The sequence below is a fragment of the Oncorhynchus kisutch genome, linkage group LG15 (genome assembly GCF_002021735.2).
Source record: "Oncorhynchus kisutch isolate 150728-3 linkage group LG15, Okis_V2, whole genome shotgun sequence".
Lineage (NCBI taxonomy): Eukaryota > Metazoa > Chordata > Actinopteri > Salmoniformes > Salmonidae > Oncorhynchus > Oncorhynchus kisutch.
The window spans coordinates 36,597,808-36,623,704 of NC_034188.2; the positions used below are offsets into that span (position 1 = coordinate 36,597,808).

At 43.3% G+C, this 25,897-nt stretch overlaps 1 protein-coding gene across 2 annotated transcripts; it reads right to left on the reverse strand.

Annotated features, from left to right (window-relative positions):
* Window positions 1-109: 109 nt before the first annotated feature.
* LOC109905981 (TBC1 domain family member 9B) lies at window positions 110-25,038 on the reverse strand. Of its 2 annotated transcripts, XM_031790217.1 has the most exons (22): window positions 24,741-25,038; window positions 23,117-23,227; window positions 22,821-22,939; window positions 22,307-22,535; window positions 21,657-21,915; window positions 21,118-21,325; window positions 20,614-20,811; window positions 19,980-20,150; window positions 19,212-19,362; window positions 16,258-16,472; window positions 10,173-10,290; window positions 9,629-9,914; window positions 9,232-9,361; window positions 8,881-8,979; window positions 8,160-8,228; window positions 7,514-7,754; window positions 7,222-7,287; window positions 4,647-4,718; window positions 4,212-4,262; window positions 3,559-3,618; window positions 3,351-3,442; window positions 110-3,259 (listed from the first exon to the last, which is right to left on the reverse strand). In XM_031790217.1, the coding sequence occupies exons 1-22, from the start codon at window positions 24,856-24,858 to the stop codon at window positions 2,627-2,629; spliced, it is 3,696 nt and encodes a 1,231-aa protein (XP_031646077.1). In that variant the 5' UTR covers window positions 24,859-25,038; the 3' UTR covers window positions 110-2,626. The 2 variants fall into 2 exon arrangements, with proteins under 2 accessions (XP_031646077.1, XP_031646078.1); XM_031790218.1 differs by lacking the exon at window positions 4,212-4,262.
* Window positions 25,039-25,897: the final 859 nt, after the last annotated feature.

The window sequence follows — 25,897 nt, forward strand, 5'->3', positions numbered from 1 at the left end:
ATAATGTACAATAATTGGATTAAGAATGGTCAATCTTGTCTGCAGAGCTAAAAACAAACTTAATATACCCAAAGGGTGTAAGCCTATCCTATTAAATAAAACCATCAAGTTATTTCATTCAGTATTTCCATTTATTACACAATATAGTACAGTACTGATCAAATACAATTTAAAATGCAAGTTTGTGAATAAACACATCCGTTACATGGATACATTAATGACATATCTATAGGTGGATAAACAGATTTAACAGCCACATAGGCTATCCCAGAACCCCAAAAGATGCAAAACTACTTCCTTGTTTTCACATTTAGAAAGTAGTCTGCAAGGTAAACAAGTAAAATTAGTCATTTTCATTAGATATAAGAAACATATGCAGATGAAAAGCAAAGAATATACAAAGTGAGACAGGTTGTGTGTGCCAACATAAAATAATCTACATACAATTTGATTAACTGGGACTTTGGGGCTGAGCGCAAATAACACTGAAATTTAACTTGGGGTATAAAACTATCTTACAAAGTGCCAATAAACTTGGTATGTAATACTGCAAGCAAATTCCGTGGGCAATGCTGGACTGTTGTTGAGTTATGAACAAAGGACCAGCCAGACAACCTTTTAAGTCTGGTTTTAGTGTCATAAAAGAACCAGTATTGAGCAGTGCCAGCACATTTCTCCACTGATCTCAGACCCGTCTGGATAACCACAATGGAAACTAAAACTGAGGAGCCTATAGCCTTGTACAACAATCCCTAACTCCTACTTCTCTAGTGTTTAGTGGGGGGGGGGGGGTGAATGGATTAAAAGACAACGGATTCTTAAAAAGAAAATTTTTCTTGCCAAACATAAAAAAATAGCTGTTGACAAAAGTAGACATGAGGAAAGCAAAATATCTATGTTTGTGACCAATGTGGGTGTGTAGTCAAATACTGTGTATGAAGCTTATCTCTGTTAAAACAAGGTTATGAATATTCAGGAGGACAGTAACACGGTTTTCTCAATTCCTTCATAACATGAGACCAATTTGAGGCTATATTTTTATCAAGAAACATCTAATACACTTAAAAAGCTTTGAACGATAGAAGATAATGTGAAAATGATATGCAGTAATTCACAGCTTGGGACTCCTATTGGCTTGAAGGAAAAGCATTACATGGCGCTTTAGCAAGTGTCTCGAGACTGAAATTTAATGGGAATCTGTTAAAATAGTATTTGCTTGCAGGAAATGTTTCCTTACTGCTATTCTGAAATGACAGAAGCAGTGCATTTCAGGGGTAACCATTGACCACTTACAGATGGTCAATTTAACTCCGGCCCGAATACAAAGATACAACCGACTCACAGCTAGGTCTAGTAACTAATGGAAAAACTATTGTATTTCTTTGGGTAAAACAATATTTGAGGTAATTTGATGAATGACACATAGCGCCCCCTGAGTGTCTGCTTTGAACTACGGGGAAGAGATACTGCCTTGTTTGATATGCAGGTCAAAAATTCAAGAAGGGCATTCAATGAAAACAATGCTGTTTGTTGTGATGCTCCAACTCTGCAGATTTTAGCCTCAGAGGTCCCTCCCCAAAATGCCAACACTACAATTATCCCTGTGTATATGCCAACCTACCATTACAAAAACAGTCCAATCAGGTCCTGGCAGGCGAGTCACCAAATGAGCGAAGCGCCATGCATATCTGAAGGCTGCAGATTAATTGTTAGTTAGTGAAGGAGGGAGGACTCTCCCAAACCACACCAATGTGTTACCATGAGTTGTACTATAAGACTACACACCCAAAGGTAGTTTAAATAACCGACTGCTGAAATGGGACGAATGAAGCAAGTACTGGCCAGAGAACAGAGTGGTAACGCAGACATTCTCCCAACGTTCTCTCTAAGAAAAACCTACACAAAACAAAAACAAGCGGTTTCTAAAATCTAACATCTAGTTCAGTCTTTTTTTTCCCAGGCTGTCTTTCTTTAGAGTTGGCTGTGGATTTCACAGATACAAACATGTCTCATATGTCTTATACATGTCTCATATAGGTCTTCCAGTTGAAGGCTTTTACCCACAGCTTAGATTGTGGTCCGCAGTGTGCTAGGAGAAGCGACAGAAATACAGTTGAGTACTAACACGTTAAAACTCTGATATCCTGCACCAATGTTCCTCTGCACAACATCCCATCCTTGGATTAGCCACTACACTTCAAGGGCAAGTTTCCCAGACGAATATTAAGCTTAGTCCTGGACTAGAAAGCATGTGACATGGAGAACCTCTACTGAAAGTGATTTTTAGTCTAGGAACAGGCTTAGGTTGAATCTGGTTCTGAATGTAGTAGGGTTGATGTAATAGGTTGTAAATGTTTAGAGTTATGTGGCTTTTATCCAAGGTAAGAACCGTTGGGCAGACTCTATGCTTACAGACTGAATACTGTTTCAATAGATATATTTCCTATACACACACACACACACACCTGGTTCTGTAAAATGATGACAATCACAACAGAGATACAGGTCTACAGCTCCCTGTGAAACGGGAGTGAGGCAAGGCCGGACGGTAACTCGAGTTGGACAGTGATCGGTTTCCCCTACGGGTGAGAAATGACAGTGAGTGTTGAGTTCTGGATGGGTCCGCTCAGGTTGAGAGCTGGGCCAACTCATGGTCGCTTGACGAGCTCACCTGCCTCTCCACCCCCCTTTGCATCTTACAGGTTGCCATCCTTGCCTGAATGTCTCCCTTCTTCTCAAAGTAGTCCACCAGGGGCGGCTCGGTGAGCATCGACGCCAGCACCTGCTCGAAGGTGATGGACCAATCGCCGTCCAGCGTGCTGCCTCGCCGCTGCTGGTCACCGGCGCAGCCAATTAGGACCGTGTCATCGGCGATGTCCTCGCACTGCAGCGAACCCGTGCTCACCATGGAGTAGGACGAGACCGACGTGTCATCCTTCACTTCTTCATCCGACGTCTGCTGGGGCGGCGTTTCTAGCTGGGCCTCCGCCAAAGCCTTGCAGACCAGAGACTGTCCTGAGCTGCTTTCCCCATTCGACTCTTCTTTTTCGGGCTGGGGCAATTCAGCGGAAAGGGTGGGAGCCTGGGTGTAGGTGGTGTCGGTTGGTTTCTTGGCACAGTTGTTGGTGAACTTCTTGCCCACCTCTCCGATGCGCAGCAGCAGGCTGGCCACAGTGGCTATGGCGTGGTAGAGCTCCTGCTCCAGTGGGTCCTCGCTGAACATGTTGTACAGGGTTTTACACAGCTCTATGAACTGCTCCTGTAGGGGACACACAGGGGATCAGTCACAGAAATGGCTTCTCCAAGTGTGCATGAGTGGTCAAGTTATGGTCATCTCTCAGTAAGTGTACCTGGTTCATCCTGGGAAGATCTTTAATGGTCTCAATCTTGGGCTCCTTCTCCTTGGCCCACATCCTCAGGTAATACTTATAGTCCTTCACCTCTGAAACAGACATTGCAATATTACACTGGATACGTATAGAAATACAGCTTGAATCCTGCAGAGGAAGAATATCAATACTGCAGAAAGGTAATTAACATAGGCGGAGTGAGGCTCACCTTTCTTCTCCTCTGCATCTCCGCATCCCGACGCTTCCCCAGCCTCTTTCATCTCCTCTCCTGCAGACGAAGACAACCACCACCATCATCATCATGTCCACAAAGCCACTACTCAGACCATCCACACCAGTGTACACACTACACAGTGACAGGGGGTAAAGTGGGTTATCTAGACAGAGGTTGGAAGGTGTGTGAGGGGGGGGGGGGGTTGATGTTTGTATTAGTTTGAGAGACATTCACTTCACGGAAGATGAGGGAAGTCAATTAGCCCACAGATACTAGGAGGGTAACAGGCAGGGAAGGAAAGTCCACGCTCTGAGATGCAGATACCACAGAAAGTCAGATAAGGGGAAAGATGTGATGTCTAGCACACCAGAACATTCCAAAGAAAGCCCCGAGTGGACTGTACCAAGTGGACAGGAAGAAGAAATGAGGGGGGACCCACTCTGTATAAAGTTGTGTAATCTGCTGGTATGCTCTATCACATGGCGAGGTTATTAACAGGTTAGAGAGTGTCCTCTATGAACTAAAACAAATAATTGTTTCACAAATTTGTAGATTGGAATATTAGATGGACTATTCTGCCTGACAGCGTGGCCAACATTTTGTTGATCAAACATGTCTTTGTGACACAGAGTCACAGAGAGACAAACCTGAGGTCACTTCCTGCACCAGGAAGTCCAGATCAGACTGGAAGGGAGATTCTGGAGCGTTGAGAAGAAAACAAAACGAGATGGGGAGAGCAAGAAATGACAGAAATGAGAGAAAAAGAGCAATATAGAGAAAGAGATTAAGACAGAAAGTAAGTGAGGGAGGAAACAGATCCATGAGGATGATGACAACACACTGTCAGTTAAATCAAGTAGTAGGAATCCATTTTCCATGCGCACGCACACACACACACACGCAACGGAGCAGGACTGTAGGAACCACTCATTGCCTTAAGTAGAACATCTAAAATGTCAAATATCACATTTACATTGTGAGCAAACTAAAGTATGAGAGATGGTTACCAAGTGTGTATATTCCCCCTATAGAAGTATAAGAGTGTATGCTCTACGCATATGTCAACAGCAATGTGTGTGTACCCTGTGGACTGTCATCGTCAGTGAAGAACTGCGCAGCCTCTAGTGCCGACTCAGCCTCCTCTGGACACAATGCTGTAAGAGAAACAACAAGCATGTTAGCACTAGCATGTATTTGTCATGACTGTCCATGTGCGGATCCAAATTCACCAAAGGAATGTGCCCTTGTTTCACAGACGTTTTCCCCGCCAAAACTGTAACACGTTCTAAAGTGAATACTGGAACAATATTTCTAACATAGAATGTGGGGAATGGTCAGAGGTGAGAAATAATAATGTCATTTCGGGTGTTATTTTGTGATGTCATTAAAAATGTTATAAAGTAAATACTGTAACTTGAGAAGTATATACACTACATGTACGAAGTCGTCATCCTCTTATGTTGTGTATGAAATACGATGAGTGTTTTTGTTGAGGGATGTAAATGTTAGAAACTATAAGACAATTGTTTATATAAAACTGTGCACAGCAAGTAGTCACTACCCCTTGATTGAGGTCAGCCTCACGAACCACCCCTTTTGAATGAACTGTGTAAAACTGTGGGTTAAGAATGAACATATCAGGCCAGAGAAGCATGTAGCTGCAGCTCACTTCTAACGTGGTTCAAACTTTGAAATCTCAACACGAGGTAGAGGCGAGAAGCTCACCTCCCAGACAATCACTGGAAGAATCAAGACATCTAAACGTAAATACATTCATGATTTCTTACTCCAAACGGTGGCAGTTCGTGTGCAAAGTATATCGTTAATGTGAGAGTAGTTTCTAAATGTACCAAAGTATTATGTCTCTCTCTCTCTCTTTTGTAACAAGCTGCCATATTGTGTTAGTCCGCAAGGGACCTGTTTCGTTAGCTAGTAAATAAATTAACCAATTTGTGTAGTACTGAATCATAAGAAAGGCTGGGCTTTTTGCAGATGTTGGAGGCTACGACTGTTCAGAATGATGATATGATACGAGGTTATGATTAATAAGTTGACTGTTTCTGGATGTAACCTTTAGAGTTTAATTCGAGAGATGGTGCCCCAAATTCCTATTGAGTTAATAGTTACATGATTAATTTAAAATTGGGTAACAAAACAATTATTTGATTAGATAAATAACAGTCATCAGATTAATTAAATATTATAATACATACACATTGTCACGCATTCCCACAAGCACACACATTTTATCCAACTGCTCAATTGTTCTTAACTCTCACTTTTCTTAAAACTGCATTGTTGGTTAAATCCCTTCACCCCCATTCACGCTCGGATCCTGTTAACGGGATTGATTTGACAACATCCAGTGAAATTGCAGTGCACCATATTCAAAAAACAGATATACTCATAATAAGAACTCATTAAACATACAAGTGTTATACATCAAAATACATCTTAACTTCTTGTTAATCCAGCCAGTGTCAGATTTCAAAAAGGCTTTATGGCGAAAGCAGACCATGCGATTATCTGAGGACAGCACCCCGCATACAAACACATGAAAATCAGATTTCAACCAGGCAGGTGCTACACAAAAATCAGAAATAACAATATAATTCATGATTTACCTTTCAAGATCTTCTTCTGTTGGCACTCCAAAATCTCCCATAAACATAAATTCCTTCATTTTATCCCCATGGCGTGTTTGATTCAGAAATACACAGGTTCCAACTCGCCCAACATGACTACAAAGTATCTAATAACTTACCTGTAAACTTGGTCCAAACATTTCAAACAACGTTCCTAATCCAAACTTATGTATCCTAAAACGTAAATAATCGATAAAATTTAAGATGGGGAAATACTGTGCTCAATACCGGACGAAAATAAAGTGAAGAGCGTTCCAGGTCGTGCGCTCCAAAAGACTCGAGTCCCTTTGTGTGACACATGGAAAGGAAAGGAATACTTCATCTCTCAAAGGAAAAACATCAACCAATTTCTAAAGACTAGTAGTTGACATCTTAGTGGAAGCCATAGGAACTGCAAGCATATTTCTATTAAAAAGGGATTTACCATAGAAACCTAATGGAAACACTGAGCTCAAAAAATGTTTTCCCTGGATGGATTGTGCTCGGGTTTTTCCTACCAAATCAGTCATGTTGTACTCGCAGACATTATTCAAACAGTTTTAGAAACTTCAGAGTGTTTTCTATCAGAATCTAATAATAATATGCATATCCTAGCTTCTGGGCAGCACGCTTTTCATCCGGATGTGAAAATACTGCCCCCTAGCCTAAAGAGGTTTTAAGGGCTTTTAAGTAAACATTTCACGGTAAAGTCTACATCTGTTGTATTTAGCACATGTGAAAAATGTAATTTGATTTGAGAGAGACAATTCTTCTCTCATGTGCATACTGTCCCTTTAAAAACACACCACCCAAAGCACAGGGTCACAAGTGTGTGTGCTGGCTGGCTGACTGCAGGCTCACATCTTCTGCATTTATTGATTCACCAGAACTGTTGTTTCTGAGTGAAAAGACTGAAGCCAAATAGTGAGAAGTCAGAATGTGATTGTCAAAATCCTGCAGTATGTCTGCAATACATTTATCATAGGTAGGTTAGACTGTTATTGAACCTGAGGAGTTGTTTTTCCCTGCTTACCTGGCGGCAGGTGAAGTTTGTACAGTAACTTCAGTTTCTCTGTCATGTCTCCATGGTACATCCCACCTGATGGGAGACATATGGTTGGTCAGTTACCCAATTGGTGGCAGAGGTGGGATCCATGCTAACTATAATCTTATAATCAACCAGTCAAATTAGGCACGGAGACTTATCCTTCTACAAACTAGCACATAATTGTTCTCAAAACCACAGCTGAAAACATCAATGTTGTAATGCATGTCAGTTAAGTTGCAGCAAGTTGCGATTCCTTAATTCAAATCTCCAAACTCACTCAGGCCCGTGACAAACTCTTTGAAGTTGATGAGGCCGTCCTTGTTGCTGTCCAACAGGCGGAAGTGGCGAGCGGCCAGTGTGACGGTGTGAGTGCCACACAGCCAGGTGCCCAGGGCCCCGAACAGCTGGCAGAACTGTTCCAGGTCGATGCGGTACTGCTCCAGGTAGGGCAGGCTGGGGTCATGGCGCTCCGCCGCCGTGCAGCTGGCCCCCCAGTAGCAGCTCATAATGTGCTTGGCCTGCCATGGGCAAGGGGAGTGGGATGCAGTTCAGAGGTGGTATTAGTTGATTGAAACATTGAATGGATAGTCCAATGATGCTTGACAGTTGAGGGACTTGAGCTAACAGCTTGATAGCGATGGCTTTTGTTGAGGGCTTTCAGGTTTACACTTGTTTGCAGCATGAGCCCCAACTTGTTTTGTTCTCAGTCTATTGATAATGGCTCACTTGGTTGCACAACACCTAACATGTGACAGCTGTGTGACCTGTTATCATCACCGCAACCATGACTAATACCCACCACACTAAGTTGCCATGCCTGTGTTTAGAACATTACTAACAAAGAACTTACTGAATAAAATGTTGACCAGTGTTTGGTCATGTAAAAAGCCACAGGGGCGGTAATAATTATGCCAATTTCTCACCTTGAAGAGAACATAGAGTTCCTCTAGCTCCTCGATGCTAAAGGCTGAGTCGGTCATGATGGCCCTCACCTGTGGACAGACACACAGCTTTACAACAAGACAGAGAACTGCACCTGTACATAGCCCACCTATAATTTAGCCCAAACAACTACCTCTTTCCCTACTGTATTTAATTTATTTATTTTGCTCCTTTGCACCCCATTATTTTTATTTCTACTTTGCACATTCTTCCATTGCAAATCTACCATTCCAGTGTTTTACTTGCTATATTGTATTTACTTTGCCACCATGGCCTTTTTTTGCCTTTACCTCCCTTCTCACCTCATTTGCTCACATCGTATATAGACTTGTTTATACTGTATTATTGACTGTATGTTTGTTTTACTCCATGTGTAACTCTGTGTCGTTGTATCTGTCGAACTGCTTTGCTTTATCTTGGCCAGGTCGCAATTGTAAATGAGTACTTGTTCTCAACTTGCCTACCTGGTTAAATAAAGGTGAAATAAATAAATCTCTGGCTATAGCACATTGGACCAAGTAGGAACAGTAAGACAATAGATCATTATTAAGTGAAGGTTGGAATGGAGTATAATGTAGACTAATCTCAATGCTATGAAATTCAGTTGTCGACGTCAAACTACAACCATCAACGCAATGAGATCAAGAAACTAACGCCACTAAGCATTTCAATCACAGTCACTTCTTTGACATATGAACTCACCACACTCCTCTTGGCAGTGTCTTCCAGCGATTGGATAACCTTTAACCTCTGCTTGAATCTCATCTGCTCGATGACATCAGCACGCAGACTTCCAAACTTCTGCTCAGGGACACAGAGAAACAGAGGGAAAAGGCAGGTGTTATAGAATTGTAGTATAATAGAATTGAAATAGAGTTCAATAGAGTCGGTTACAAATGTATCCCGAAGTCACTGATTTGTAGAATCTACATCAATCTCTCCTTGTTCAATGCGATTGAGTAAACAAGCGAGTTGTGTTTGAGAACTAAGAATGGATTTTTCTGTGAAAAAGTAATTTGGCTCTACTAGTCATGCTGGGAGGACTTGTCTTACATCATAGGATGACTTAATGAGCTGGAACACGTCAATCTCAGGTGGTGGTTCATCACCACTGGTCAACAGGGCGTGGAGGTGGGGAATGGGAGGAGACACAGTCTGCTTGTTGACAACATTGTCCAGGTACCTGAGAGAGTGAGAGAACAACCACTTATTCTCAGTCCAGCACAATATGACTATAGCTTCATCAGTCCAGAATCGTAATGTCACCATTCATAAATAAAAATGTAAAACAATTAAGGTTTCTGTATAGTTACCCTTCCAATTAAACATTTTGGCTACATAATGTGTGGTGTCAATTCCAAGAAACACTTGAAATCCACTACTCACTGTCCCAGTATGGTCATGGCCTCTCCCTCGTCAGTGCAGACAGTCTCTCCCACCCCCCACTCACCGTCCGAGTATGGTCATGGCCTCTCCCTCGTCGGTGCAGTCCAGCAGCGTGTCCATGTTGGCGTGCAGCACGGCCAGTGCCACCTGGAAGATGACCTTGATGCCCTCGTAGAAGAAGCAGTCGACCAGGAGCACGGCGCTGTCGAAGGGCATGACGCTGAGAAACAGCGTGAGGAACCAGGAGAGGGAGATGGTGGAGATGACGCCCAGCTCCTGCATGTGCTCGTAGAGGAGGGGGAGGCACTCACGAGTCAGCTCCTCAAACACGCCTTGGTCAACGAGAGCACCTGGGGGAGAGGGAGATTTTAAAAAAGACATCCATATCCAAACATACGCATCAAGGTTGGGTTCAATTCATTTTAGGAAGAGAGGTAAAAATGAAAATCATACAATGAAAAGTCCTTATAGAAATTTGGAAAACTGAATCGACCACAGCCCACATCAACTACTGAGTTCTTATCACCCTTAGAACCTTCAGCAATCGTTCTATTTATATGGTAATTAGCGGCTCTGTATTTCTATTGTCAGTCTTAGCTGTCACTCACCCACAACCCTGGTGTTGTAGTAGTCTGGCAGCATCCTCTCACACAGAGCCACCAACAGCCAGAAGGCCTCCTCCTCTGTACAGTACAGCAGCAGCACCGATGTCACAATGTTCATCGCCTGGAGGGGACAGGCATCGATCATTGTGTACTCTTCTGCTTGTGCAGCATCACAAATGTTATTTCCTGTCCTAGTGAATTTCTAGTTCCAAGTTATTAGTCGTATGTACGGGATACGCATGATATACATCTTCCAATGAAATGCTTATTTGCAGGTTCTTCCTCGACAAGTCAACGACAACAAGAAATAATACGAACTAAGTAAATGTCAGTAGAATAGAAAACATTTTAGCGTAAGGACAATACAGGAAGGCACAATTTATAGTCCAATATTTACATGTGTATTGGGGAAGGGGGGATAAGTGTATACATTGAGTAGTATAACAAGAGTCTGGTAGCAGCAGTTGTGATGTGTGTGTGTGTGTGTGTGTGTGAGTAGCATGAATGTATATATGTGTCTGTGTGGTTGTGTGCTAAGGCTGCGGAGAATTAGAGCAGGTGGTCAGTCAAGTTCGTGTTCAGGCAGTCTGCTTGTAGATAGAAGCTGTCGCTAAGTCTGTTCGCATCAGACATCGTGCACTGAACCGGTCTGCCCGACGGTATGGACCATTGAGTGAGACGGGACACACACACACTTAAGAATTAACAACAACAAGACAAACTGAAGAGAAGGAAGAATCAGAGACAAAAACAGACAGAAATAGCCTTACAGTAAAGAATAGACCACCAGACTACGGTAGTTTCTTTGCAAGGTTTCTGTTAGCCGGTAATAGCCGGCGTTTGGCCGATAAAAAAGAAAAGCCAATAAATAAAATTGTCCCTTTTAAGCTTCATTAATTAAAACACCAGTTCATGCAAATACAGTGCCTTGCGAAAGTATTCGGCCCCCTTGAACTTTGCGACCTTTTGCCACATTTCAGGCTTCAAACATAAAGATATAAAACTGTATTTTTTTGTGAAGAATCAACAACAAGTGGGACACAATCATGAAGTGGAACCACATTTATTGGATATTTCAAACTTTTTTAACAAATCAAAAACGGAAAAATTGGGCGTGCAAAATTATTCAGCCCCCTTAAGTTAATACTTTGTAGCGCCACCTTTTGCTGCGATTACAGCTGTAAGTCGCTTGGGGTGTCTATCAGTTTTGCACATCGAGAGACTGACATTTTTTCCCATTCCTCCTTGCAAAACAGCTCGAGCCCAGTGAGGTTGGATGGAGAGCATTTGTGAACCGCAGTTTTCAGTTCTTTCCACAGATTCTCGATTGGATTCAGGTCTGGACTTTGACTTGGCCATTCTAACACCTGGATAGGTTTATTTTTGAACCATTCCATTGTAGATTTTGCTTTATGTTTTGGATCATTGTCTTGTTGGAAGACAAATCTCCGTCCCAGTCTCAGGTCTTTTGCAGACTCCATCAGGTTTTCTTCCAGAATGGTCCTGTATTTGGCTCCATCCATCTTCCCATCAATTTTAACCATCTTCCCTGTCCCTGCTGAAGAAAAGCAGGCCCAAACCATGATGCTGCCACCACCATGTTTGACAGTGGGGATGGTGTGTTCAGGGTGATGAGCTGTGTTGCTTTTACGCCAAACATAACGTTTTGCATTGTTGCCAAAAAGTTCAATTTTGGTTTCATCTGACCAGAGCACCTTCTTCCACATGTTTGGTGTGTCTCCCAGGTGGCTTGTGACAAACTTTTAACAACACTCTTTATGGATATCTTTAAGAAATGGCTTTCTTCTTGCCACTCTTCCATAAAGGCCAGATTTGTGCAATATACGACTGATTGTTGTCCTATGGACAGAGTCTCCCACCTCAGCTGTAGATCTCTGCAGTTCATCCAGAGTGATCATGGGCCTCTTGGCTGCATCTCTGATCAGTCTTCTCCTTGTATGAGCTGAAAGTTCAGAGGGACGGCCAGGTCTTGGTAGATTTGCAGTGGTCTGATACTCCTTCCATTTCAATATTATCGCTTGCACAGTGCTCCTTGGGATGTTTAAAGCTTGGGAAATCTTTTTGTATCCAAATCCGGCTTTAAACTTCTTCACAACAGTATCTCGGACCTGCCTGGTGTGTTCCTTGTTCTTCATGATGCTCTCTGCGCTTTTAACGGACCTCTGAGACTATCACAGTGCAGGTGCATTTATACGGAGACTTGATTACACACAGGTGGATTGTTTTTATCATCATTAGTCATTTAGGTCAACATTGGATCATTCAGAGATCCTCACTGAACTTCTGGAGAGAGTTTGCTGCACTGAAAGTAAAGGGGCTGAATAATTTTGCACACCCAATTTTTCAGTTTTTGTTAAAAAAGTTTGAAATATCCAATAAATGTCGTTCCACTTCATGATTGTGTCCCACTTGTTGTTGATTCTTCACAAAAAAATACAGTTTTATATCTTTATGTTTGAGGCCTGAAATGTGGCAAAAGGTCGCAAAGTTCAAGGGGGGGCGAATACTTTCGCAAGGCACTGTACATTTGACTGGTCATGCTTATCCATCTATAGGTACATTTGCATAATTTAGTGGAAATACATTGGCACCTGTACAGTATATTCATTATGCATCTTATTTATCAAACATGTACAGCATACAAATACAAAACCTTTGAGCGGAAAATCTGTCAGAGCGCGAGAGCTGCTGCTAAAACATCTCAAACAGCAAATGCATAGGCAGGCTTCATCAGCGCATCACACACCACTTTGCAATGATCTGGAGGCAGTATGCTTTTTTAAAACATATACTTAAATTGTTTGGAACCTGAACATTTTAATCGATACGAGGCATTACCTTGCTTCAAAGTAGCTTAGCCAAAATCTGCCCATATCAGAGGCAATTATTTTATATGAACTTTCTTTCATTGTCCTGTAGCCAAATGCACAATCCTAATCATATTAGCATAGTAGCACATGCTAGTTGTTGCATATTAGATCTATCTGCTTTCAACATTTCTAAACTGATATTTTAATCTCTGTTACTTGAAACCACGAGCATGTGCGGTGCCTTTTTGACAACGTTTTACCCCCGCTAATAGCATTATGGAAGAAACATTTGCGCATAGCCTACTGCCTTGTGCACATATAATGTGAAGAAATAAATAGTTTATCAACATTTTAAGCTAAAACGTTCTGATCTGTTGCGTCACTCATTGCTTAATTTTTTATATTTTTTAAATGATAATAATGTAGCCTAGGCCTACTGGTTGTATGAATTTGGGATCTATCGTCCAAAGTCCGTTCGGAACAGGCTTTCTTTCCCGACAAGCTGGCCAATAAATTAGGTAAACCTGCGTGGGATAGTAAATTGACATTAGCTAGTGATCTTGCTATTCGTTACTCGTCTTTTTGGCTGAGGAAAAGTAAATGTGGACAGTTAAACAAAAGTTCACATGCGGTTCTTACCAAATTCGCACATCGTTGCATCCTCGTCTTGCATGTTCAGTTAATATGATTTACCATAATCTAAATGTGATTTCTGCCATTCTGAGCACCGTGGGTGGATGCCGTAATCAGGTTACTCACCCAACGCATATGGGTCCGGCAAATTTCTGAAATATCCTGTCAATAAATACAGAAATGTCCGGTGCCACATTTTTTTATGGAAAGCCTGTTTCCCTGTCCCATATAATTCAAGCACTATTTCCAGGGAATGCTTAGGACGCTAGGCCTTCGTTCCAATCTCATTATCAGCTTGAGGCTTTTCATGTTTGAGTCAACTCAAACAGTCAGTCTGATTCAGATGGCATTTCCAGGAATTTAATTCCACTATAGCATTACATTGAGTTCTTTCAACTACTTCAAAAGCATCCAACTCAACTGCCCACTCTCTGGAACCAAATTCTGCATTCCAGAGAAGTTTCTAAATATAACAGATTGTTTTAGAGTTTGCTACTTAAACCTAAGTGTAAGAAATCTCATAACATCTCACAGCCAGTGACCATGTTAATTAGTTTTAACGTTTAACAACAAAAAGGAACCTAACAAGTTTCCAACATCACCAGGCAACAGTGGTGGGCCCTCAGGGCCAGCAAGGCCTTCTCTGCTGGCCTAAACATCAGAATATATATTTATTTTTTTAAATATATTTTCCCACAAATATGTATTAAATTATTCCCCAGACTAAGAGTTATACTCTTCATTTCATAGCTTTCCTCTTGGTTGCACTGCTTCCAGCCCCAGGTTGAGATTTGGAGGGCTGGTCTTTATGTTAGATCTTTTATCCAATCATATTCAGCCATCATGTGTTGCCAGGGGTCTAAAATCTGCCCTCAGGCCTTCAGAATCAACAGTGCGGGCGCTTGTAGCTTAAAGTGAATGGAAATTAAAATTTAGTGTCAACCAATCAGCTTTAGAGTTGGCTATTGTACGCCTGCTGGCTGGCTCCAGTGTTACACAGGAGCCAGCTAGCTGGCGTAGTGCGTGCACGTCTTTTGATTGGATTACCAATATTGAGAGGCAGGTCCTATGGGCAGGTCTATGCAGAACCTCAGAACTAGGAAACTGAATTTGATAAACAAATTAATTTGCGTACTACTAAGCTGTTTTTTCAACCCACAATGGCGGAAGGAGGAGAAGATATCGATTTGGTCGAGGATATAATTATAACGCCATTCTCAAGACAAACTTTTCAAGAAAAGTTTGACATTGTCAGGAGAGGCCGACGCTACAAAGCTTGTCACAGGCGCTCAGGCCTTCAGAATCAACAGTGCGGGCGCTTGTAGCTTAAAGTGAATGGAAATTAAAATTTAGTGTCAACCAATCAGCTTTAGAGTTGGCTATTGTACGCCTGCTGGCTGGCTCCAGTGTTACACAGGAGCCAGCTAGCTGGCGTAGTGCGTGCACGTCTTTTGATTGGATTACCAATATTGAGAGGCAGGTCCTATGGGCAGGTCTATGCAGAACCTCAGAACTAGGAAACTGAATTTGATAAACAAATTAATTTGCGTACTACTAAGCTGTTTTTTCAACCCACAATGGCGGAAGGAGGAGAAGATATCGATTTGGTCGAGGATATAATTATAACGCCATTCTCAAGACAAACTTTTCAAGAAAAGTTTGACATTGTCAGGAGAGGCCGACGCTACAAAGCTTGTCACAGGCAAAAGGGGTTTGTTCGCCACTTTCAAAGTTCCAACTACGAGCGCTATCAATGGCTCGCAGGCCCCCGAGAAGCACTGCAAACTGTACTGCTGGGAATGCCTATTATTTGCAAGTGATCGATTTGGTGTTTGGAACCACACTGGCTTTGCAAACTTGAGTTGTCTAACCAAGGCAGCAACGAGACACCAAAGTACGGCTGAGCACTTACAAGCAATGGTGCTTTTGAAAACTTTTGGGGACACCCGAGTGGATCTACAGCTCAACGAACAAGCGCGCAGGGCAACGAAGCTGCACAATGAAAAGGTGAAGAAAAATAGGGAAATATTGAAAAGACCCATTGATTGTGTCATGTTTTTGTGTAAACAGGAACTTTCATTTAGGGGACACGATGAAAATGCTAACTTTGTTTTGGACTTAAAGCTCAAAGTTTGTGGACCAGAAATGGATAGAAGAAGAATATTAATATAACTCTGTTGCACTCGACTGTGTTCTTGCCTATTAGTTGAACTGTACTGTATTGTACTCTTCCCCTGCAAATCTCAGAATAAAAATGTCAATTTCAAGGTGATGCAAAGCCTGGTTATACTGCGTTTCTGTCTAAATGTATAGTGTCTAGAGCCATGGCACCATAATGATGGTAATAAGAGGTGGGTTAATTCGGGGGGGGGGACTGTGTAGGACCTCACTGAAGGCCCAGGCCCGCCACTGCCAGGCAAGCTCTATCCTGGAACCCACAAGGAAAACGGAAGAGAGGGCACCCAAGAAACACCTGGAAGCGGGAGCTTGAAGCAGATACCAAAAGATCTGGCATAAGATGTAACAAGACTGAGTGTGATGGAGAGTCATTGATGGCCTATGATACTCCCTGGAGTGTGACGAGCCTAAGTAAAGTAAAGTTGTTGTTTTTTAAGTTGTCATACCTGGCAGTATCCTATGCCAGGGTTGCGGCAGGCGTAGGCGGTGAGGACCCTGCGGAGGGCAGCGATGCCCATCTCATTCTGGAAGGCGTGGTGCTCGGGCATGGAGCGGTGCAGGTCCCTCTCGATCTCCTCCGTGGCCAGGGTACAGCGGCCCATGGCCTGCTCCACTAGCTCAGCATAGTAGCCAGGGTGGGTGGCCATCTCATTCTGAGCTCCTGGAGAGGAGATGGATGGTAGTAAAAGGGTTAATTCAATGGATTATGAGGCAGATTCAGTCCATATGGATTTGTCAGTCGGCAAAGGATCTAACGTTTAGATCCTTTTGATTCTATCCGTTGTATGACTGGTTGTTTGTTTGTTGTATCAATAAAAACATGAGCCAACTTTACATATTTGCTAGAAAACACAAAGTCGACAGATTCCTGAAAACAGACTAGTCATTCCAGATATCATTGCAGGACACAATCCTGGTCATTGAGTGCTATCATTTTACATAGAGGAAACAGCCAAAGTACAAAAACACATCCACATAGCAACACAATCCAGCGGTTCCGTTTCTAGGTTCTCTCATTATTGTGTAACCCTTGCTTAGCTAGGCCGCATGACTCAGGAATCTAGTTGGTCAGCTGATACCAGATGAGTCAGAAAGGAATGACGGAGGGGAGGGGTCAGCTTGGTGACGTTGCAATAACAACACTTCCCTAGTCAATATGGCAGAGACAATGAAACACATTACCTTCAAGTCACAAGGTAGGAGCGAGTGCTTTCCTTGAAACCAACAGATTTCTGATGTGCACCACACACACAAATTAGTGGATCTGGCTATTTCAGCCACACCCATTGCTGACAGGTGTGTAAAATTGAGCGCACAGCCATGTGATCTCCATAGACAAACATTGGCAGTAAAATGGCCTTACCGAGGAGCTCAGTGAGTCAACGTGGCACCGTCATAGGATGCCACCTTTCCAAGTCAATTGGTCAAATTTCTGCCCTGCCAGAGCTGCCCCGGTCAACTGTACGTGCTGCTATTGTGAAGTGAAAACGTCTATGAGCAACAATGATTCAGCCGTGAAGTGGTAGGCCACAAGCTCAAAGAACGGGACCGCAGAGACCGGAAGCTAGTAGCATGTAAAAATTGCAACATTCACTACCGAGTTCCAAACTGACTCAGCCGCACACAAGCCTAAGATCACAAGTGCAATGTCAAGCGTCGGCCGGAGTGCTGTAAAGTAGGGTTGGGCGATATTACGATATAATCGGATATCAACTATGTTTAAAAGACATCGATGGCAACAACATTGTGATGTGTAATATAAATTATTGACACACACACACACACACACACAAAAGCTATTTGACCAAGAAGGAGAGTAATGGGAGTGCTGCATCAGATGACCTGGCCTCCACAATACCCAACCGCAACCCAATGGGGATGGTTTGGGATGAGTTGGACCGCAGAGAAAAGCAGCCAACAATTGCTCAGCACATGTGGGACCTCCTTCTTCAAAGACACTCAAATATAAAATCTATTTTGATTTGTTTAACACTTTTTTGGTTACTACATGATTCCATGTGTTTTTGCATAGTTTTGATGTCTTCACTATTATTCTACATTTTTCGAAAAGAGTAAAGATAAAGAAAAACCCTGGAATGAGTAGGTGTGTCCAAACTTTTGACTGGTACTGTATATAATATTTGAACTTGACCGGTACCTCTGGAGTCAGGCAGCGCACAACAATGCAGCTCACAGCTGAGAGACAGGCCAAATGACCTACCTATTCCTATTTGCCATAGCCTTTTTCATAAATATGTAGGTAGACTTAGCAATACTATTAACATAAGAGTTGCAAGAGCTGGTTATGGTTCTCCTGGCATTTGCCAAACCCAGATTCGTCTGCCGAACTGCCAGATGGTGAAGCCTGATTCAGCACTCCACAGAACACAATTCCACTGCTCCAGATTCCAATGGGCGGCGAGCTTTACACCACTACAGCCAACGCTTGTCATTGCGCATGGTGATCTTAGGCTTGTGTGCAGCTGCTCGGCCATTGAAACCCATTTCATGAAGCTCCCGAAAAACAGTTATTGTGCTGACATTGCTTGATGCAATCAAAGACAGGCGATTTTTACGCACTATGAACTGACTAGTTCGAAAGGTGGCATCCTATGATAGTGACACATTGAATGTCACTGAGCTCTTCAGTAAGGCCATTCTACTGCCAATGTTTGTCTATGGAGACTGCAAGGCTGTGTGCTTGATTTTATACACCTGTCAGCAACGGGTGTGGCTGAAAGAGCCAAATCCTTTAATTTGAAGGGGTGTCCACATGCTTTTGTGTATATATAGTCTATATTCAACCTTCAAACTCTGCCATTCAAAATCACCATGTTTGAAGAAACCTTATAGTCTATTATTGAATGCATTTGTTTCTATTTGGTAAATTATCTACCTCACCTTTACAATCTACAATTCTGTTGAATTCATGGTACAGGCCCATTGGCTTTCTGCTAGCTCCACCTAAACCAAACTTTAACCCTCAGAGGTAGCCTGTAGGTGATTAGTGGCGTCTTTGAGAACTCGTACAAGAACAAAAACCATACGGAGGGAGAGTTCCTCTGCAATGACACCTACTTATGGTTGGTGGTTTGAAACCCCACAGACTTGCTGCCAAAAACAGCACTAAGACATAGTGCATCTGTGCTAGAGTAGGAGTGGCCTAGTGGTTGGAGCCATCAGCCACAGACTACACAGCCGAAGCAGAAGTTTAGAAATGTAGCCTGACTTGAATCAGAAAAACTGAGTGCAATGACTGCATATTGGGATGCTCCAGTTAAGGCATTTGGTAACTGAAGCACAGTATCTATGTGGGCTAACCAAACCTCTTATGTGCTCTTTGGGGACACATAGGCTAAGAGAATTCTAGAAATTGAATTGTAGAAAACAAAATGTCTACCTGAGAAGAGCAGCCACAGCTCCCCTCGGAGGCTCTCAGGGATACCGTTGAGCACCAGCTCTCTGGTCTTGGAGGTACGGTACATACACACCCCCCTGCCAAACTCAAAGAAGTGGATGTTCCACGACTCCTCTTTCATTTTCTCCTTGGTCTGAGTAAGATAATAGAAAGAGAGAGAAAGGGGGGGGGGGGGGGGTCAGTATATCAGTATGACAAAAAATAAAAAGACATCAAGCTAAAGGTATGTTAGAACAATATAATGACATTGGTGATCAATGACTAGAATGCTGTAAGGACATGGTCTTTATGCTCCTTTGGCACCCTGAGCAAAGCAAACAACGTCAGAGCTAAGACAACGAATGGCGAAGTGAGCACTGTTTCCAAATGAGCCAGGCCTGACTTGCAATCCTTGAGTTTGGGAGCTAGATAGATAGATCGATGAACAGATGGTGGCCTTCAAGTGTCAAATTTCAAGCTTGCCTATGCACACACTTGGTTAAGATAGTATTTCCTTTCGTGTAATGTTAACCATGATAGGACAAGAACCATAGACACGGCATACATTAAACTACATTCTAAAGCATCAAACTCGGTCTACATCTCTAGGTAGGGACAATAAAAGACTGTTCAGAAAGGATCACTTCAGCTTAAAAAAAACCAGAGAGAGCACACTGAAGTAATAAAAAACATTTAAAAAATGGGTAGGATATTCTAAGAGCATAAGACAGTCGAAGCCGTTGACGTGGGTCTGGGTGGGGTTGGACTCACAGCTTTGGGCCCGTGGTCCTCTGGGTCGTCCTTCTGGTAGATGCGGAGCAGGCCCTGTGTGGCTGTTGGCAGGCTGGGGCTGTAATGGCGCCCCTGGGACGGTTCCCCTCCTGCGCCCGTGGGTGTGGGGAGGCTGGAGGAAAGTGGGGTGGTACTGGGGCTGGGAGAAACCTGGGGGGGAAGGAGGAGATTGTGGATTTAAAGGGCCGTTATCAGCTAAAACATACCAGCTGGATATCCTGTCATGCTAAAAAGAAGTAAGGAGAGAGAGAATACAAATTTTTATATATAGTATGTAATAAACAAATGCATTCAAAAGAAGTAATTCTAGCAAAAGCATGACCGTGAATGAGTGGTCATATCATATTAATGTAATCTAGAACATAGCAGAAAACATCAAAAAGCCATATTATGGATCACAATCTCATAGGGTTGCAGAATTACAGTAACTTTCCCCAAATTCCCAGTTGGAATATTCACAGAATCAGGAGTGAATAAGCAGGACATCTGGAATCCTCCTAACAGGATTTCTTGAAACCCTGAGAATTTTGCAACCCTACTCTTTCACGACAGAGTGTTACTGACAGATCAAAGGGCCCACTCAAACAGCACACATCCCCTCTGATTGACTCACTGAATAGCCACTGAGGGCCAGCGGGTGGCCGTCGCTCCACAGCTTGTCAGGTGTGCGCTGCAGGAAGTCGGAGATGCGCTGGACCAGGAAGTCGCGGTCTTTGAGGTTGGCGAAGAGGAAGGTCATCTTGTTCTTGGTGCTGATGGACACGGGGCAGGGCAAGACGCTGCTGCTGTCTGCCTTCTCCACAATGGACACCTAGAGAGAGGGAGTGAGGAGAAAGAGGGAAGAGGGAGAAAGGGGAGGTGAGAGAGAGAGGGGGGAAGAGTGATTTGTTTAATTACTCTAATGTACAACTAAGAACATTAGGCGCATCCCACGAGGGCATGTTATGTCACCCATGAAAAAATATGGACAGAGTGAGAAAGTGAGAGTGAAAAAGATTGCCAAAGAGAGAAAGGAAATGAGAGAAAGAGGGAGGCAGGACATAGGGAAAGAGAGAGAGAGGCAAGATGCCCGAAAATGAAAGAAAGGGGCGTGCTTGCGTTGTGTGTGTGTAGGTACCTCTCTGAGGGGGATGATGAGCTGACAGAGGTCCTCCTCACGGCTGCAGAAGCAGATGTAGTTGTTGGAGACAAACAGCTGGCCCACAATGTGCATCTTGGCGAAGGGCGTCCACAGCGTGCAGTCTGTGTGTCCGTCCAGGCGCTCGTCCGGGGTCAGGCGGAACAGCGCCCGGTAGCGTTCGTTCTTGGCCCGTGCGTCCAGGTCCCTGAAGTTGACATCCAATAGTGAGAGGAGTAAATTAGCAAAAGGTAGATATACAGTAAATATATACACACACACACACAAAAAAAAGGTGATTATCGGTGAGATGCAGAAAATTGAGGACTGTCATTAACAAAATCTGGTGTGTTAGGAGGAACAATACACACCGTGCTGCCTTTCAGAACCTGAATTGCCTACCCCTGTTCTCTGGAGGTTGAACAAGCAAGTTCTTGGAAGAACCCTCCATTTCATTGAAAACAGGTGTTCGGAAAAATTCCTGTCAGAAAAAGAAGGAAATTCCCGACTCATCTCTCATGAACCTTGAAACCTCATACCTCTTGAGTGCCGAGACGTTCTTGAGCGTCTTGCATGCCTTGGGCAGCGTACGGTCAGCGGAGAAGCCCTCGTTGTCCAGCAGCTGGCGCATGGCAATGGTGGCCAGCTGCTCCATGAGCTTGAAGGTGTCGTTTATGTTGAGGAACATGGAGAAGTAGTGTTCCGTGTGCCGTGTGCTCACCCGCACACTCTCCGGAAACACCAGCGTGGCGTTCTTCTCAAGACGTGTCACTTCCGTCCACTGCACCACCAGGGTCACTATAAGGGGAGACGGAGGCAGAGAGACAGAGAAAAGGGATAAGAGGGAGAGATAGAGAGCAAAGGAAGGGGGCAGTGAGCAAGCAGAGATTGGTGTACAGTAGAGGGGCAGAAACAACAGAAAGGGAAAGAAGAAAGGTAGCTTTCATAGAATTCCATTTGTCGGGGGTTACTGCTGCAACATTCAAGTGGGGTTACCTCTACACCCGTACAAACTCAATACTCCATGTCCTTTCACACACTCTCTCTCTTAGCCCCATTATCTTCTTCTGTAACCAGTCTCATAAGATTCCTACCCATTTCATTCATTCTTAGACGCACATGCATGCATGCTCACACACATCCTATGCAAGCATGTCAGGTGAGCGAGCACACACACACACACACTCACCTTCTTTCCCCAGGAGGAAGGAGTAGAAGCAGAGGTGGTTGACACTGAGATAGACCCAGCCCTGGCGGGGCACACGGCCCTTCCAGTAGCTACAGGAGTAGTAGTTGACCAGCTTCTCCTCGCCAGGCATGCCAAACAGCTTCCGCATCTTCTGCTCGGCCTCGCGGAACTTGCCAGAGTCCTCGTCCTCCTGAGCTGCTTTGCTCTTGTTCTCCTCGGCGATGATGCCCTAGATAGAAAAATTGGAGGAAGAGGGAGTTCAGACTCTGTGCTGACGTGCATGAACACACGCATGCCACTTAGAATGGGCATGAATGGCATTTTCCGGATTGCGTGGATTTCGGTCAATGTGACCATGACGCATAGATCGGCTCTTAATAGAGGAACTGAGTCAGCAGCTTACATAACGCAGGAGAAACAATTAAGACATTGGCTAACCCAAGGTTTGACCATAGAATTTGAATGTGTTCTAATTCTAGGAGGTTGAACTATGCTTTGTGGCAGCAGTGCCTACCGAGACCTTCCCCTTGACGAAGGTGGTGATGTCTTCGTCGTTGTCGAAGATGGAGAGCGTCTGGAGCAGGTTGGTCTCCAGCCACTCCCAATGCCCCGTGATCTCCTTCCGGGAGGAGCCTGGGAAAACACAGTATTTCAGCACAACAAGAAGAGGTCTCTTTAGACCTGATCATAATGGATATAATTTATATAGTCCCGATGCTTTTATACAGTTGTATTTAAATAAAGCTAGCTTCAAAACAGTTTGCCTATCCCAGAATATTCAGAGGTGTCATGGCATGGTTTTCCACCCACCACAAGCGATGCTCCAGAAGATCTGGGAGTCCCCTGTCTGGTGCAGGATCCTATAGGGAGCCACTCTGGCACTGGAGTCCAGGACCACATCCATGGTGCCCACCAACAATCCTGAAGTAAAACAGCACAGCATTTTAGGCATGAATCCCAATAGGGGACTACAGGTCAACCATGCAAAATATGAAGTAGCTGGCTGGAGGAATCCTAACTTTGCATGTGTGACTTTTAACCCACTATCTGGGTAAACAAATGTTATTTGGTTAAGATCTGAATTGACATCTATTTTTTAGGGGGAGTGTGGAAGTCCAACACCTGTTGAAGCACAATGTCTGATAATACAGACATGCATTGACACTCACATGTGCACGCACATACACATACCTCAATCATTCCTACATGATGTACTATTTCATAGCCTACATTTTACCATTGTATGTGACGGGTTAATGTGTACCGTAGGCTAGTCTTAGACCTTGCTTATGTTCCTAGAACTCGTCAGCAACACAGCTACAGTGGTGCTGTTGCTTTTAGACAAGGACTTGGGGGAGAGATATCTAAATCAAAGGGAAACATCATAAACCCTTGTGAATGAAAGGCCACTTGTGTGGAGTCACCTAAAATGAGACTTGATCTAATTCACTACAAATCTAACTAAATTATGAGTGTCGGACAAGATATCTTCCTAGCCTAAAAATAGTTATTTAATATGAAATCGTTTTTCATTACAATGCCATTGTTATTCTCTTTATTACTAGAATTACAGGAGATAGCTAAAGTTACCTATATCTGGTGTTTTATGATAGCACCAAATTCAAAGTGGGAGGCTAATCCAAGTTCATTGTTTTTGTCATATGGCAGTGCTAACTAGCACAGTCTCGGGTTGGCTAAACTAGTATATGGTCCCTTGAAGACTACTGGGAACTCGGAAAAAACGAGGTCGAATCATGACGTCAGTGATCTCCAGGTCGGAAAATCGAAGCTCAAGAAAGAGGCCTGAGTTCCCGACCTGGAATTCCGAGTTGGATGACCTTTCAAAACTACCAGTTGTCTTGAACGAAGCAATAGTCTACTAGCTGTGTAACGTTATTGTTTAGTGATGTATTTGAGAAGATTTACATAATTCAAACGCATTCAAATAAACTGGGAACTGGAAATTCGAAAACCTCAAAATTCACACTTCCCAGACAACTGGGAACTAGGGCAAAAACGAGTTCCGACTGGGATTTTTTTTTTTTTACGGGCTTCCAACTCGGAAACTCGAGCATCTTTTTAGAGATCCGAAATTAAGATCACTGACGTCATGATTTGACCTCGTTTTTCCCAGAGTTCCCAGATGTCATGAAAGCACCATTTTAGCAAGCATTATAGCTATCTATTCTGTTAGCTAGTAGTAGCAAAGAGCGAGCATGGCAAGTGAAGAAAAAACAAAGCTAACGTTAAATAGCTAACAGTAGTTAGCGCCACTTTTCCCCACGTCAACACAACAGCTAGCCTGTGTGCTAATTATCTTGCTTAACACCCAAGCCGGCTAACAAAAGCCCTCGTTACTAATGCAAGACATTAGCCAACACAAATTATATTTTTCAGAAAACAGTTATACCAAATTATTGAATTTCATAGTTACCAGTGATGCCCCCTCCTTTGCCATGGCCCTTTCTCCGCTGGAGAATGAAAAAGGGGTTCGCCCTTTCGCTCACCCACAGAGCGTTGGCCAGCAAAACCTCCTCCGGAGTTATCCACATTTTGAATTACCTTTTTCCAAATTACGCACTTCTACTTGGATATTATGCTGCACCGCGTACGTTAAGAGACTTTACATAGGCCTGTTTTGAGTTCATGACCGCGGGCAGTCCGTCTGTGCAGCTGTCTGCTCTGTTGTGTTTCTGAAACGGGTCGCCTCCTACTTGCACGAAACACGCCCACTGTACGCTGCGTCGCTTCTTGACGTGGTCACTGTCACTGCAATATTTGTTTAATCATAATGCACATACTGGTAGGACTACATAGATGCCGCGTTCAAAACCACTGGGAAGTTAGTGATCTTCAGGTCAGAAAGTCGGATCTCTAGAAACAGGCCCTAGTTCCCTTGTTGGAATTCCAAGTTAGATAACCATTCAAATCGATTTTTCCCAGTCGGAGGTCGTTATTTTCCGAGTTCCCAGTTGATTTTTCCCAGTTGATTTGAACGATTGGAAGTTGGATATTTCCGAGTTCTCAGTTCCCAGTTGTTCTGAATGCGACAAGAGTACAATAGTACAGAGCTGCATAGGCAAGATACAGTAGATGATACTGTACTCAATACCATCTACTGTATCTTGCCTATGCCGCTCTGTACCATCACTCATTCATATATCTTTATGTACATATTCTTTATCCCCTTACACTTGTGTCTATAAGGTAGTAGTTTTGGAATTGTTAGCTAGATTACTTGTTGGTTATTAGTGCATTGTCGGAACTAGAAGCACAAGCATTTCGCTACACTCGCATTAACATCTGCTAACCATGTGTATGTGACAAATAAAATTGGATTTGATTTGATTAGTATGAATAAAACCTAGCGGTCAAACAAGGAATTGGTTCCAATCGTTTTTCCACTTTTCATTTTTCCCACAGGGGATTTCAGAAACACTTCAAATAAGGGCTGTGATTTGTAGGCATACCCTGGAGTGACATTTGATTACTGCAAATCGCTCTAGGACAAGGTTACATTTATCAATATATTTGCTTGTAGTTACCCCCCCCCCCAAAAAAATGAAATGCTAATTAGCTGATTATGTGGCT

Coding starts and splice junctions, on each gene's coding strand:
- LOC109905981 (XM_031790217.1), bottom strand. CDS start 24,858: ATGTGGATAACTCCGGAGGAGGTTTTGCTGGCCAACGCTCTGTGGGTG. Junction 9,362..9,628: donor GCCATGACCATACTCGGACG/GTGAGTGGGGGG, acceptor TCACTCTCTCAG/GTACCTGGACAATGTTGTCA. Junction 7,288..7,513: donor AGAGTTTGTCACGGGCCTGA/GTGAGTTTGGAG, acceptor GTCTCCCATCAG/GTGGGATGTACCATGGAGAC.